The sequence below is a fragment of the Eptesicus fuscus genome, chromosome 6 (assembly GCF_027574615.1).
Source record: "Eptesicus fuscus isolate TK198812 chromosome 6, DD_ASM_mEF_20220401, whole genome shotgun sequence".
Lineage (NCBI taxonomy): Eukaryota > Metazoa > Chordata > Mammalia > Chiroptera > Vespertilionidae > Eptesicus > Eptesicus fuscus.
In genome coordinates this window covers 83,935,652-83,951,653 of record NC_072478.1, presented here as the reverse complement: position 1 = coordinate 83,951,653, position 16,002 = coordinate 83,935,652, and the positions used below count along the sequence as shown (strand labels likewise).

Below are 16,002 nucleotides of genomic sequence, written 5' to 3'. Positions count from 1 at the left end.
TCAGTGTTCTTGCTGCTACTGGCGGTTGTGTGTAAGCCCCTTAGACCCTGGATCCTACTCTGCAGCTTTTGAGTTATGAGCTTTTAGACTTTGTTTGAGTATTCCTTTTTGTCAGAGTTTGATTGGATCCGACTTAGAAACTGAACTGGGTCCCAGGTTGGACTGGTTCCAACTTAAACTGGATGGGTCCAGTGTGAGGCCTCAGTGTTTGGTGGCTGGTGTGAGACCTGCTGGGCCACCCCACTCTCTCCAGAGTCAGCAGACGGTTTCCTGGGAAAACTGGCAGAAGCCAGCAAAGGTCAAGAATTCTCACCCAAGTCAGCTCGCCCAGATCTCCATCGGTGGTGCTTGAGTGAGAGAGGAAGGGGAAATCTCATGTCCCTTCCTTTCCAAGTTCCTATTGGCAGGAAAAACATTAGTTATCGATCCTCTCTCCCAGGGACAGCTGTTGCCTTCTTGTCTATCTCATTTCGTGACCTGAGTACTTTGCCTGGCAACCGTCAGGTTGGGTGCCCCCCAAATACAGCTGGACAGAAATGTGGGTTGCATTCCATTTTAGGCTTGGGTCCTACCGACTATTGCAGCTCTCAGAGGAATTGTCCAAGTCTTTCCTCCTTTCTTGTGCTTATCTTTGGGAGTAGCTCTGGATCCTCTTTGGAAATGCCTTTTGTGTTTATGGGGTTGTTCAATACTGCAAGGAATGTTTACTGTGTGTCCCGGTGAAACCTGACAAGATATTGGAAAAGATTTTTTTTTTTCAAGTAGCTCTATGGTCAGATGTCGGTCAATTGGATGCTGATATTCAGAGTCTGATAGTAGCTTCTTTTTAAAACCTTCTCTCTTAAGCTAAAATAAAACTGGGTACCTAGAGGGAAAGAAAAACATTCTTTAGTAAAGCCGTTATGGAAGGCTTTACTAAAACATTCCAAAGAAACACAGCTGTAAATCTAGATCATAGGAATCTTTTTAAAAAATTAAATTTATTAGGCTGACATTGGTTAATAACACAGAATAAGTTTAAAGTGTATAATTCTATAACATATCATCTGAATATTGCATTGTGTGCTCACCACCCATAGTCTAGTCTCCCTCCCTTTGACCCTCTTTTGTTAGTTGAAGATCTCCCTGGTATAAAGAAGCAAACTGAGGACAATTGTGGTTGGATGGCTGGGTCAGCCTCTTGATGTCATTCAGGCTGCAACCCAATTCTTCAAGGAATTAAAAACAATTACACTTGGCTTACAAATCGAGTCTTTATAAAAACAGAAATTTGGCTCTAGAAAGAATCCAGAGCTCACCTATTCTTTTTAGTAATCCCCAAATCTCCTCTGTTCATCTCAAAGGCTAGCAAATACTGTAGACCTGGATTTCGGGGTGGTGGTGGGGAGCCCTTCTTGGAGAGATTATATCCTTTCTCTGTGCCTTTGAGATGCAAATGTTCTACCTGGTCTTCTCTAGGAACACAGAGCCATTTCTTGAAATGCAAACGTCAGGGATATAGTTCTGATCACAAAAAGAAAACAATAAGAAGCTATTTGAAAATTAGGTGAATGAAAAATCTTAAAAGTTTTTTCCACAAATGTTGCTAGAAGCTTTAACTGTCTTAACTTGTCTATCTGCCAGAAACACAATTGGGATAAAACTGTTGTTTTATAAACGAGTTCTGCGTTATCACACCTGTCTCTTGGCTGAAGTGTAAAAACAAAAGCTGTAAGATCTCTGCTCCTGTGTGTATGTTTATGGTTGTCTGTGTACGTATTTTATAGATGTGTGATATTTTCTACCTCCAGGTGGTATTGCCAAAATTAATTTGTAAAGAACTCTATTTAATTGGCTTCAAGACAAACAAGCAATGTACATAAATCAAATATACACTTAGAAATATGCAAACTAACCCAACTGTTTTTCAAGTGCATGTGATCTAGGATAAATCATCCTATATAATAAAAGCCTAATATGCTAAGTGTCCAGTCGTCCTGTCGGGCATTCAACCAATCAAAGCGTAATATGCTAATGATATTCTAAGGCCGCTCAACCACTCTCTAAGACAGTGGTTGGCAAACCGCGGCCCGCGAGCCACATGCGGCTCTTTGGCCCCTTGAGTGTGGCTCTTTCACAAAATACCACGTGCGGGTGCGCACGTACAGTGTGATTGAAACTTCGTGGCCCATGTGCAGAAGTCGGTTTTCGGCTCTCAAAAGAAATTTCAATTGTACTGTTGATATTTGGCTCTGTTGACTAATGAGTTTGCCGACCACTGCTCTAAGACATGCACTGACCACCAGGTGCAGACAGTCGGCCGGTGGACCAGTCGATATGACATGCACTGACCACCAGGAGGCAGATGCTCCAACCAGTAGGTTAGCTTGCTGCTGGGGTCCGGCCAATCAGGACTGAGTGAGACAGGCTAGACACACCCTGGAGCCCTCCTTCAGTCCCTCCCCAGCTGGCCAACCTTCCACGTCCCTCCCCAGCCCCGATTGTGCACTCATGGGGTCCCTTGGCCTGACCTGCACCCACTTGCAATCCAGGACCCCTCAGAGGATGTCAGAGAGTCAGTTTTGGCCCAATTCCACAGGCCAGGCCAAGGGACCCCACTGGTGCATGAATTTGTGCACTGAGCATCTAGTTGGTAAATAAAAGCTAGTTTAAGCTTATTGGTTTAATTAAAACAGGCATGCTGTTAGAATTAATAGCATTAAATGTAATACTTTTATTCTACTCAGGTTTATTAAAAGTCAAATAAGTTCATGATATCTCTGTTAGTGAATTTGTCAGCAAATAAATAAACAAATAACTTAAAATGATGGTTAGCTGTTTAATGTTTCACAAATTTTCATGAGTAATCTAAACAGAATTGTTAAGAACAAGGAGCCCTAGCCAGTTTTGCTCAGTGGATAGAGCATCGGCCTGCGGACCAAAGGTTCCTAGGTTCTCTTCAGGTCAAGGACACATACCTTGGTTGCAGGCTCCTTCCTCCTCGGTCCGTGCCTTGGTTGGGGCTCGTGCAGGAGGCAACTAATTGATTTGTTTCTCTCACATCAATGCTTCTCTCTGTCTTTCCCTCTCTCTTCCACTCTCCCTAAAAATCAATGGAAAAATATCCTTGGGTGAGGATTAATAAAACAAACAAACAAACAAACAAAAAACAAGGAAATTAAATGGATGCAAGTAAGATAAAAGTTTATAAATGGACAGGGTTGACGCCGTGTCAGGCACTTTTCTTTTTGTTTTACATTTTTTGATTATTTGCTACGAACTGGTTTGGTTCCTGGGGGGCCCTGGCTAAGTAGTATCCTTAAGTCTCTTGGCATTCTCTTCCTAATAGTTATTGTAGTCTCCCTTAGTTTGCTGTATTCTCTCAGAGGTCTCAAGTGCATATTTTGCAACCATCAGCAGTACATCAGGTGGTCTCACTGCACTTGGAGAAACAGAAATAACTTTAACAATGAGTTGAACAGCAAGAACAATTTTTCCACGGATCTGACATTATACCCTATGCATTTCCCAATGAGACAAGAACACTTTCACTCTGATGGTGACTGAGAGTGGCACTAATACCAAATTTTTGGACCATCTCTCATGTAGGAGAGGATGACCAAAAAAGGGGGGAGGGTTATTAACTTAATTAAACAAGGAGGCCATTAAACTGATGTGGCTCTAATACCATGGTGATCTACCAAAATCTTAAAGTTTTGATTTTGGCAAACTCAAATCTAGGTCTATAGGTACCTCATGATTACAAAATCAAAATGCTAAGAATAACCCATCACAAACAACCAATTAGGCTTTAAAATATAGCCAATTGGCAATTTCCTTACTTTGCATCCCTTTTTCTCTGTAAAAGTCCCTCTCTCAGCTCCTGCTGACAGAGCACTCCTAACCACCTCTGGTTTGGTGCTGCCCAATTTGAATTGATTTTTGCTCAAACTCTTAAAATTGAAAAAGAAAAATCTCCTTAAGAGAAATTATTGGGTTGAAAGGGATGGATTTTTTCATTTATTTTTTCCTTGATTATCAAAGTAAGATAAGCTTATCATAGACAATTAAAAATATAATGAAGCTGGGAAAGAAACAATTCAGTACCTTTTGTAACTGGACAACCAAGGGGTCCGGGCTGCCTGTCACTACTTCAGCCAATTAAGGAGAGAAAGGATTGAATCCTATATGAGCGTTTATTCCAATAATGCTCGCAGTGTGGGAGAGCAGCAGGTCATCCATAATAATCTGCTCTGCCTCTCCCTGTAAGCCAGCTGCTTATATTGGGTAGAAGGGCAAAGATTACATGGGGAAGTAGGAGTTACAGGCATGGGGAAGCAGGCACGGGATAAGCATTACAGGTTACAAGTCATGTGGGCTGTCAGGGGTGGCAGAGAGCGGATCCTCTGGGCACCCTGGGACCAGATTACAGGCAATAGAAGCTGGGGGTTGTAAAGGGCGGGTGCCTTCAGGACTAGATTGTTTCAGCCACGAGGTTGTAAATCTCTCCATAATGATATGCAGTTCTCGGGGCAGGAGGCTGGGCTGCATTCCGACGTTGGCTCCCATGTCCCAGGGCGTACAACTCCCAGTCAGGTTAGAATGTGCTTTCTCTAATGAGAACAGAACCATCACAGTTATTAACAAAGCATGATTAATATTTCTTATCATTGTAGCTAGTCCCCAATATTCTCTTTCTGCCCCTAACACTTTCACCCATTGCAATCAATGTTAATGTTTTTACATTATTTCTTCCGATTTATGCAGTTTTTTTCTGTCTTTGTAAGGTTCAAGGAATAAACATTTTTAAGGTTTTTCATCGTGCTACCAGAATTGCTTTCAATTTACCAATTATATCCTCCTTTTGGAGCTATTCTGAAAACACATCTAAAAATTATCAAGAAGTATGAGTCTTTCAGAACTTTTCGTGATTTTGGTCTGGCTCAGAGTCTGTTGTGAACATAGGACAAGGCCTAAAAAAACTATAGAACAACCCTAGCCAGTTTGGCTCAGTGGATAGAGCGTTGGCCTGTGGACTGGAGGGTCCCAGGTTGGATTCCGGTCAAGGGCATGTACCTTGGTTGCGGGTACATCCCCAGTAGGGGTTGTGCAGGAGACAGCTGATCAATGTTTCTCTCTCATCGATGTTTCTAACCCTCTATTCCTCTCCCTTCCTCTCTGTAAAAAAATCAATAAATGTATTTAAAAACAAGCAAACAAAAAAACTATAGAACAAATGTTACTTGGAAATCTCATTTCCAGCTTTTGCCTTCTTCAGATAATTAAATGATTCTTTTTTCATAGTCAGGATCCCGTTTAATTCAATTGTGTCAATATTTCTAACTTAATTTTAACGTAACAATTTTCAAGGTGGCAGAAGCACGATTGTGCGAATGCATCAGTGCACAGGCTCTGGGTGAAGTCTACTCTTCTGAAAGGCTACCTTTGTTAATGGTGTTCATTTCTTGGGCAATTGAAAATGCCTGTTTGACAGGTAGCTGTGAATGGAAGTCAGCTCACTGATCCTCCCAGATGAAGATAGACTATTGGTCATTTATTCATACCGGTTTCTGGGATGAATAGAAGAAAATATTCTCTTTTTTAGGGCTTCCCAATCTTTTTCATGGCGTGGCATACATAGCAAATAATGATATTTATTCTCTACATTGGAATAAACGAGTAAGGCTGATTCAGTCACAGGTGACTGACTGCCTGGAAGCCTTGGGGCCCACTTGGTTGTCCTAAGCGCTGAGGGATACAGGTTCCAGTCTCTTCACGGTACATCAGGGCTGGCCCTGCTTCCTAGGGAACCTAGAGGAATGTATCTTCTGATGTTATGAGGAGCATACCTTTGTTTTGTTTTGTTTTTTAAGAGATGCTGCTTCTGTGTGTGTGTGTGTGTGTGTGTGTGTGTGTGTGTAACATTTCTTGTATTGATTACACCGGGGTTTTATCATAGTGAAACCCCTCCTATTTAGTAGAAATATAGATCTTTTTCCTGACAACTTTCTGATCCTACCTCTTCACTATTGTCCACAAAATATGTGTAACTCCTCTTCCAAAAGTTTTATTTATTTTATTTCTCTCACCTAGAAGTCATTCATTCAACAATTCTTACCTGAGTTCTATTATATACCAGGCGCTTTGATAAACACTGGAGTCAGAGAAATGGTAAAGACTGCTCCTGACTCTATTAATCTCAAAGCTTAGTGGGGTGGGGGTGTGGGGAGGGAACCACAAGAACGGTAAAGAAAACAACAAGCCCTGGATGGTGGTAGATCCAGCGTTCCATGGCATTCTCCCTGAGGCAGGGAGGAAGGCTTCTCAGAAGTGGTGACATTTGGGTTGTGACTTCAAGGAGGAGGGGAAGTTTGACATTCCAGTGAGAAGTCAGAGTACTGGATAAAAGACAGAAGCTGGTGGTTTTGAGAAACAGATGAGCTTGTCCGTGTGCCCGGAACTCCAATTCCAGGCGGCACTTGGAAGAGTGAAGAGGACCAGGCTAGAAAGGAAGGTAGGGTTAGGTTTTGAGGAACCTTGCCCGCTGAAAGGAGGGGTTAGGACTTGTTATGCAGGAGACTGACATTCGCAGAGTTGTGTTTTGGAACCCGCTCTGGCATCAGGGTGGAGAACGGACTTGCGGATGGGTGGGAAAGTCATTAGGAGGCTGCTGCAACTTTGAAAACAGAAGCGATGAGGACTTGACCTAGGGCTAGGGTGCTGGGGTGGGTGAAAGGAGTGGTGATAGAATTCCTAGGAATGGCCACAGGAGTTTGAGAAGACAGTTTAGACAATGCAGTAAATGATATCATTAGCAAAACCATCCCAGCTCTTCAACCCATCCTTTTAGATCCAACCCAAGGGCCCTTTCCTTTACAAGCCTTCTTCTTCCACCCTTGTCCCCTCAGGGACCACTTTCTTTCCAGAATAGCTATGCTGGGAGTCAGCAGTGGACTGCTTGTTCCTTTCCCTAAGCAGGAGGCTATTTTGTATGTGGTAGGTCTGTTTCCTAAACCAGATTGCAGGACTGTCATTCATGCCCCACATTTCATGCTTCTCTGATAGTCGTTCCAATGACAGTCTCACAGTGTTGGGCATTTACCAGGTGTTGTCTGCAATAGGCAGTGGTGCCTAGCGCTATGCTTGCAAAGAAAAATAAAAATTTTTTTGTCTTTAAAAAAGAAAAACTTTATTGAAGTATAATCAATGGGCAATAAACTGCCTATATAAAATAGACACAAAGTGGAACTTATCTGGTTAACACAGAGGCGGGAGGCCCAGAGTCCAGAACCTGTGGCTCCCTCTTGTCTAGGATTCCATGAGACACAACTGGAAAACCTTTGACTTGGTGGACTGGTCACGGGATTTGGAGTCAGCTAGAACTGAATTCAAATCCCTGCCCTTTACTTGCTTAGCTGTAATCCAGCAGATAAATGGGGAAACTGCTCTGAGCCCCACTGTCCCCTCTGTAAACAAGGGACAATAATACTTTCACTGTAGGGTTATTGTGAGTGCGAAGTAAGCTAATGTATGTAAAAATCTCTGGCACTTATTAAATGCTTATTAGGTCATGGCTGTTGGTAAGAATAACAAGACATTTGCCAACTCATTGAGTAATTGATCCTTATTGAACTGGTACTTGTTCAGTCTCAATAAACGTACTCACATTAAGAAAAGCCAGGGTTGGGTGAATTCTGGGTGAGTTTGGGATTCAGAAGGGACCCAATCTTGTCTTATGCTCCCTCCCCTCCATAAACCCGCAATCGCCTGCCTTTGCATGAGGGTCTATCAATATTTAATGTGTGGGTGTCCGTTGCTGTAAACTGAGTATATCCCAGCAGCGACTTGAATTAATTATGTGCAGGAGGAGAGAAAATAAAGTGCCTTTTTCTCAGAGCTCCGAGTTCCACTGGCTGCGCTGAGGCCTGGAAACCACAGAGGGACGTGCTGCTGATGGAGGACCCTGAGAAGAAGCTGAACCAGAAGAGCGACGGCAAACCCCGGAAAGTCCGATTCAAAATCTCTTCCTCCTACAGTGGCCGAGTGTTGAAGCAGGTCTTCGAAGATGGGCAGGAGTTAGAATCGCCAAAGGAGGAATACCCTCACAGTTTTCTCCAAGAGTCCCTGGAACCCATGGATGGTGTTTACGGGTCTGGGGAAGCCCCCAAGCCCCGACCCTACTCCCCTAAGCTGACTGCTCAAAGGATCAGCGTGTTCAGAGAGGGCAATGCCTATACGTTGGCGGGCAGCCAGCCTTTCTTCAACGATTACAAGGCAAATGACCATAAGGTGGGTAGTGTGTGTGGGGTATAAGCATTAAGGACTAACGTGCATTTAGAGAAGCACCTGAACGTTTCAAATTTGTATTATGCTCATGTTCCTGTACCAGCCAGGGCTATAGGTGCACCAAATGGGAAGTCGCTCTTAGGATAGTATTTCTGGGAAAACAATAGCATGCTTGTGGATTAGTTATTGGAAAGTGCAATAAGCACGATAGTATTCAAATTCCATCCAGGGTAAGAAAACAGAATTGCACTGGGTCTTTGGCTGGGTTATCTCAGTAAGTAAATTAAATAGAGGTGCTGTGGTTTTCAGGTTGCCCGACTGCTGTTTTAGAAAAGGATGCAGCGACTGGTCATCTTATTTCCTGGAAGAGCTAAGTGTTTGGAGGTGTTCATTTTACTCCAGGCAGTTATTCAGCATGTGGTTTATCCATAACTTGCTTTTTCTCCCCATCTCCCTCTTGCTGCCTGCTTTCAAACAATGTCTGTCTGTCTGTTGGTTTATTTATGTTGCCCTTTCATTGCTCATTAGCATGAACACTGGGTAGGTGGAGTCCTGGGAAGAGATGGTGAAGAGCAAATCAGCCAGAGGAAATGTTACACGGGGAAGAAGTGGAAGCTAACAGTTCATTTGAAACACGTATTTTATTTGTGAATTTCAGTGGTCTTCTCCAGTAGCATGGATACTCAAAAGCCCAGGCATGGCTTTTCTTTTTAAGTTAGAAGAGCCTGGAAAGGTAGTCACTGATTTCCAGAGTCTCAGAGGAGATGTGGATATGCTCTCTGCTAGTGGGACTATGAATGTGTTTCTTTAAAAAGAGTGAATACAGGTTATTAATGAATAGCGTTTATAAGTAGGATTTATACTCCTCTTTAAAGTGTGAAATTCAGATAACTACTCTCTAATCATTTTTATTAGTTTCCTAAGGGAACAAACACTACATCTATAGCAGACAAATGTATTGGCCTTGCTAGCCCTGATAAGAGTATAAATATGGGCATGTCCACATTTATCAAAGAGAGTACTGGTTTCTTTTTGGTATGAAAGGGGGCTGGAATGAACAGCCCCTCGTGTTACTGGAGTGGCTTCTGCGTTGCAGAGCACTATCATGTACTATCGCATTAGGTCTTCATGACAGTCTTGAGGAGAAAGGCCAAGTGCGATCACTCCCATTTTGCAGATGAGGAACACTGAGTGCCACATTGTTAAGGGACTCAGCCAATATGGTCGTAGGTGCAGAGTCAGAGTAAGAACCCAGGTCTTCTGATTCCCCATACTCTTTTCTATGGAATATTCCTTTTTAGAGAAGAAGATCACTACTAATAATGTTGATGATAATAATATTAGTTACCATTTACTGAATGCTTATTATGTCGTAGGTACATAGCTTCTTATACTTATAGTACCTCATTTTACCTAAATCTTATTCATATATTTAGAATTTACAAATCTGTAGTTTATTCAATACCTTATACAAGGCCACATTAGGTAGTACTGGAGTGTTGACCTTCATAAGTCAGTATGCCAAACTTGGCATTCATGTAAATGTATGATTAGACATGGATTTATAAAGCCATGCACGGCACAGTAGATTTAAACATCAGATTCTAGAGGCCATGTTCAGGGTTAGATTCCTGCCTGGTCTAGTTATCCTTGTTTTCTATGTTGCCTGATCAAATGCCACATCCCAGTCAAGCCAGCCTTTACATGTAAGAGTGGTCAGGATGGATTCATGCACCTGCACCCACTGAACAGGTTGTAATGTGGTGTTTGTGAAAAATAAGGAAATGAGAGCTGGGAAGTCATGATTTTTCAATAGTGAACCCAATTGTAAAATAACCCCTAGTAAATATTGGCTGTGAGGCAACATTGGGTAGTAGTTAAGCACAGTAATTAAAAATAGAGGCTTTGAACTTGGACAGATATCTGTATACCAGGGTTTATAGCAGCTTTTTCCACAATTGCCCAAAGGTGAAAACAACCCAGATGTCCATCAATAGGTGAATGGACAGTCAAAATGTTGTATATACACACAATGGAATATTATTCAATCTTAAAAAAGGAAGGAAATTCTGACACATGTTACAGCATGGACGGAATCGGAAGACATTATGCTAAGTGAAATATGTCACAAAAGGACAATCATATGATTCCACTTATATGAGTAGTCAGATTTATAGAGATAGAAAGGAAAGTGGTGGTTGTCAGGGGTTGGGCGAGGGAGGCTGGGGGTGGAGAGAGAAGGAGGAGTTATTGTTTAACTGGTACAGAGTTTCAGTTTGAGATTAAGGAAAAGTTCTGGAGATGGATGATGGTGATAGTTAACACCACAGTGTGAAAGTACTTAAAGCCACTGAACTGTTCACTTAGAAATGGTAAAAATAGGTAAATTTTATGTTATGTTTATTTACCACATCAAAAGTAATGTGTGTGTGTTTTGTTTTTAAATAAACAAGGGCTCTGATGTTGGTTAAACCTGGGCCTAATGTCCATTCTACCCACTTACCTGTGTGAGCTTGGGCAAAGCCACTTAAACTTGCTGAGCTTCAACGTCACAATCTATGATATGAGGGTAATAAAAGTACCTGCTTACCAAGAGTGTTATGATTAAAGAGAGATAACAGATAAGAAGCCCTTGGCATTGTGCCTGGCACATTGTATATGCTCTGTAAATGTTACCCACCATTGCGATAATGACCAGGTTCTTATGAAAGAAACACTGAGACTTTTAAAAATTTTGTGGTAGAGAAAGTGGTTATAAACAATAAAATATTTTAAGGAATTGAAACTGACCGAAGCTTATAAGGTCCATAAAAAATGGAAGGGGAAGGAAGAGAAGTAACATCCACTGAACACCCACTTTATACAGAATACATAAATTCAGCTTTACAATAATTCTATGAGAAAGAATTTTACAGATTGGAAAAAAAGAAGTTCATAGGGGCTCATTAAGTTGCACATCTCACACAACCGTCAGATAACATTTGAATACAATTTGAACTCAGGTCTGCTGGCCCCCCAAAGCCCATTGCCTTTCTTGTACCCGGTGATGTGTTTAAACCCGGAGCAGCGGTGAGGTGTCATGGTGACCGAATAGCAGCCTCAGACGCTGCCATTGACATCAGGATATTTATGAGGCTCAATCACATAGGTTACCATTCTGGGCACTGTGGAAGGAAACATAAAATTCCTGGCTCCATCCCGGCCCTCTATAATGTACGAGTGGGTGTTCCTCACAGGCAATCGGATGCAACCAGATCATGTGAAGTTTAGTTACACCCGGAGACTTTCCTTAGACACCAGGAAGAGCTTGGCTGTCAGGGTGACTGAAACTTAAACACACCTGCAGGGTGATTTGGGACCGTCCACCTTTGGAATACATTAAAAATAAATGGACTGTCCTGCGTGTCTCAGATACTGACCAGCTTAGAGGCAGGAGGTCGAACCAGAGGGCTGCAGAGTTTTTTCAGTATATTGAGAGTTTTGCCTGGAAAAAAAGAAACCAGCCGTAGATGCGAAGAAAGCTCCCTCGTAACTGAGCCTCTTCGGCTATTACTGGAAGTGGAAATGGAACCTTCCAAAAGTGCCACCATCTTTATCTGCTGATGTTCAGAAGCTGATAGTCCAGAGTGCGAAACAGGAACCCCGCGCGCACCAAGCGGTAGGAAATGGAAGCTGCCACACGATCCCTAGAAGAGAGGGAGGGAAACCAGGCCGGGTAGGAAGCTTGTGGCTTCATAAATAATTATTGAAAACCCCGTGGATGTTTCAAGGAAGGGGACCTGAACATTGAACCCCGGCTCAAGCCAGATTGAGACTGCTTCGGTGGAGCATCTAATAGATTGGCGGATGCAGTTCCGCAAAAGCAGGGCAGAACATTTCCCACCGAAGCATGTGGTTGTGTAGCATGATTGCGCATGCGCGAATGACCAAAAGAACAGTTCTTAGGAACAATAGCAGTAGCAGTGCCTACCCTTTGCATGGTACCTTCAGCTTTTGCAATCCCTGTTTTATATCTTCTTCATAGGACCGCCATCCCTGGAAGATGACATGATTAGCCTCAGGGAAGAGAGTACAAATATTTAATTGCTTAATCGCCCCAGAAGCCAGTGAAGGGTTGGGGGCAGGGTCCTAAGTCAACTTTTACATGACTGGTTGGGAGATGTGAGAGGCTCCCTGGAGAGAGGCTGGAGTAGCCGGAGAGCGTTCAGGAGTCTCAGGACAGCACCTGCTTACCAGCCAGTGTAGAAGCATTTCTGTGTTTTAGAAATGAATTGGTCTGTGGTGGTTAGTGCATGCCAGCGAGATGGCAGCCCATTTACAGATGGGCACACCGAGGCGCTGGGAGGCCAAATGACTCTCCTCTATCTCACAGTTGGTGAACAGTGGGATTGGGATCCAGTGTTTCCCTGCAAGCTGACCTAGCTCTGGGAAGACATGCGTGTTCTTAGCTGAGTAATCCCTAAACATTTACTCCCCTGCTTCTTTACTGACCAGATGATTCCTCAGCAGATGGTTAAGGCACACATGAGAAATCCAGCAAGGGAGCAGGAGCTATTGATAACGATGCTGTCGAAGTATATTTATTGACATAAAAAGATTTTCATAGACAAAGAACACAAGTTACAACAGAATATATATAAATGTATAAAATATGTTAATATATAAAAAATACAATGATCTTGGGAAAGTGATTGTGAATAGTGTAGTGTAGGTGCTAAGAATATGGATTTAGAGCAAGACAGAGTTGGATTCGAATTCCAGCCAGAGACCCTGAGTAACTTTGTGACCTTGAGACACACTTAACCCTCCCCCCCGCCCGAGGCTTGGAGAGAGGTAATGTTTGTAAAATGCTTAGCACAATGTCTGACATCATAACAACAACAATAAATGCTCAATAAATTGTATATACTATTATTATTTATGCAAAGAAACAAGTTTGAGTGACACTTTTTAAAAAGCATTCCTTTGTGTTTCTTAAGCCCTCATTATGCCTGGCCCTACATCAGCTGCTGTGGTATGTGGTTGAAATAGGCACTTTGGACCCTACCCTGCAGAGTCCGACACTCTAGTTATATGACTAGTGTAGCTTTGGTTGGCTACCATCAACAGGAAGGAGGAAGATGGTTGCCATGGTTTACAGAGAAAGCAAACAGACTAGGGAATGAACTGGAGCTTTGTGGTCTGATGGGGTCACAGTGCTGGAGAGGAAGTTCCTCCTGTCCTATTTCCTGGGACGGCGAGCAGGTTCTGCAGCCCTGTATTTATTTGGTGACGGTTGGTGGAGGTTCCATGCTCATTCTCCATTTCTCTAGTCCCCACCCATTATAGATTTTGGAAAGATAATCATCTACACAAATAACCTGAAAATCATTCGAACCCCAATGGACAAGAGAGACTTCATGAGGAAAATTCTCCAGAAGGAAGAGGAGATCGAGGAAGAGTCTCTGATGACCAAAGAGGAAATCTATGGAGATAGCGACCAGAACAACGGGCCTTTGGCGGAGACAGAAAGCACGTTTCCCCACAACCAGTACCCCCAGGTGCGTCAGCGGGTCACTGTCCCCCGAGGAGGGCCCTACTGCAGTGGTCTCCAAATGGTCTTGGTTGTGCACTGCTTCAGTAAAACTTTCAAATATGACCACATAAGATGTCTAAATATGAAAGATGTTATGGATTTTATTGTATTTTAACGGTACATTGTTAGCGATAATAGTGATAAGTCCATATTTTAAACACTCCTCATTTTAATTTTTTTGGATGACTTCTTTTGAGATCTGATTAGGTATCTGTTGTTTTCACTTTGCAGTGTGGCTTAGAACATCTTGCTCTAGAGATGGGAAAAATTAGCTCTGCCCTTTTCTTATGGGTTCTCTTGTGCTTCTATTATTGGGGTCCTCAATCCACAGTTTCCTTGAAGAAACTTAATAAGGCTGCAGTTCTTTAGATTTTTGTAGAGATGAGTTTAGTTAAAAATAAACAGTATCATTTGTAAACCCACTAGGCCAGGCACAAGTAAACTGCAAAATGTGGAAAGTGAATGAATGAGCCGGGACACCACTGCCACTTTACGTAAAGTGGGGTCCCTTTACATCATGCTTATTCCAGGGTCCCTTGGGTACATTTTTGTAGTGACTGCCAGTCTTAGTGAGGGCACCACTGTCATCTAGTTTATTAAAAATTAGGATAACAATTTCTTTTGAAAATATTATTAAAGCTTAACTTCTTGCCACCTTTAGATAAAAATATAAATAGCTCCACGCCTTGGAAACCATTGCTCAGACATGCTCAGATGAGGGGGAAGACTGATAGTATTCATTAGTTCTCAAGGTGGGAAAAGCAATTTTGATGAAATTAAGCTAAGAGAGTAAAAGCTTGGGTGGCAGCAGAAGTGAATTTTTTTTTCCTCTTTACGTTCTATCTCTTGGGACTTGAAGCTTTCTCTGGGGTGCACTCTCACCTCCCATTTGTTGGCTTCCTTGCCCCTGAGTGATGTCCCCACCCTGGGAGGCTTAGGGGATAGGAACAAGAGGGTCATGACCAGACTTCATCGAAAGGCTCTTGTTAAAAGTTCTGTTCACAGCCTCTCATGTCTCTTTCTAATCTGATCACTCAGTGAGAGATTTTTGAAATACAAATCTGATTGTGTCATCCCTTCATCACCCCCTTCCCCCACCCCAAACTTTCAATGGCTTCTCTTCACTTGGGATAAAACCCAAACTCCTCACTGTTCTAGAAAGTACTGTGTGCCTGGCCACTCTTGGCCTCTTCAGCCTCATCTCTTACCACATCTCTCCTCATTCTCTCCACCCCAGAAACACTGCCTATCATGTGTTCGTTGCTTTTTGTTACCAGGGGCAACTTCCCTGGACCTCGGATATTCTCCAGATTCCCTGCCACCTTTTCCTCAGCCCCTGAGATCTGAGTGGAGGCATCCCTTCCTCAGAGGGGCCTCCCTGGCGTCCATGAGGATAAATTCCCAAGAAGGAACCCCTCAGGGCAGCTCACACCCCTCCTCACAGTTGCAGTCTTATACTTATTTGGTTAATGTTTGTTCTCACACATAAGATTTAGTCTCCATGAGGGCAGGGGCCATGTGTATATTGGTGTAACACAATAGTTCCATTGCCTCCCATAATAGAGCCTGGCATATTATAGGTGCTCAATAAATAGTGATTGTTTGTGGAAAGAAGATTGGCATTTGGGACCAAGTGTTCTGCCTCTGCCTTTTCTAGATTACCCTACTCAGAACTCGGCGTAGCAGTAGGCAGACAGCCAGATGTTGCCATCCAAGGCATTCCCTCCCCACTGTAGCACCCATTCATTCTATTCTTTTTCACACCATATTACAACTTGTAGGGGCATATATTTTCAGAAGAGAGCCAGAAAAGCTAGCATATAGGTCCCACTGCAGCCCTGAATGCAAAAGCAACAACAGGCCCGACATGACAATTGTCTTCCAATTCAATACGGACAGAGCCATGTTTCTTAGCTGGAATGCCATAAACCAGCACAGAGGTGTGCAGCACAAAATTGCTGTGAAAGGTTATACTTCACTTGGCCTGTCCTTAAAACTCTGTTTTAAATGGCTATTTGTTTGCCCAATCCCTCATGCAGTAAATGCCCAGACAAGATTATTCTAGAAAAGGGTCAAAGAACACCAAGGAGCCCCTCCTGACCAAGGGAAGCAGTGGGGACATTGATGAAAGGGCAGGGAAAGGCTAATGGCAGGCCACACTG

The 16,002-nt window shown here is 42.9% G+C and overlaps 1 protein-coding gene across 1 annotated transcript in view; it reads left to right on the top strand.

Moving 5' to 3' along the window:
• Nucleotides 1–16,002, top strand: part of GRXCR2 (glutaredoxin and cysteine rich domain containing 2) — a 118,423-nt gene that overhangs the window by 97,743 nt on the left and 4,678 nt on the right. Inside the window, exons 2-3 of the mRNA XM_054718012.1 lie at nucleotides 7,875–8,268; nucleotides 13,578–13,805. Coding sequence (XP_054573987.1) covers nucleotides 7,933–8,268; nucleotides 13,578–13,805 — 564 coding nt within the window. The 5' untranslated portion in view covers nucleotides 7,875–7,932. The remainder of the gene's footprint in view (nucleotides 1–7,874; nucleotides 8,269–13,577; nucleotides 13,806–16,002) is intronic.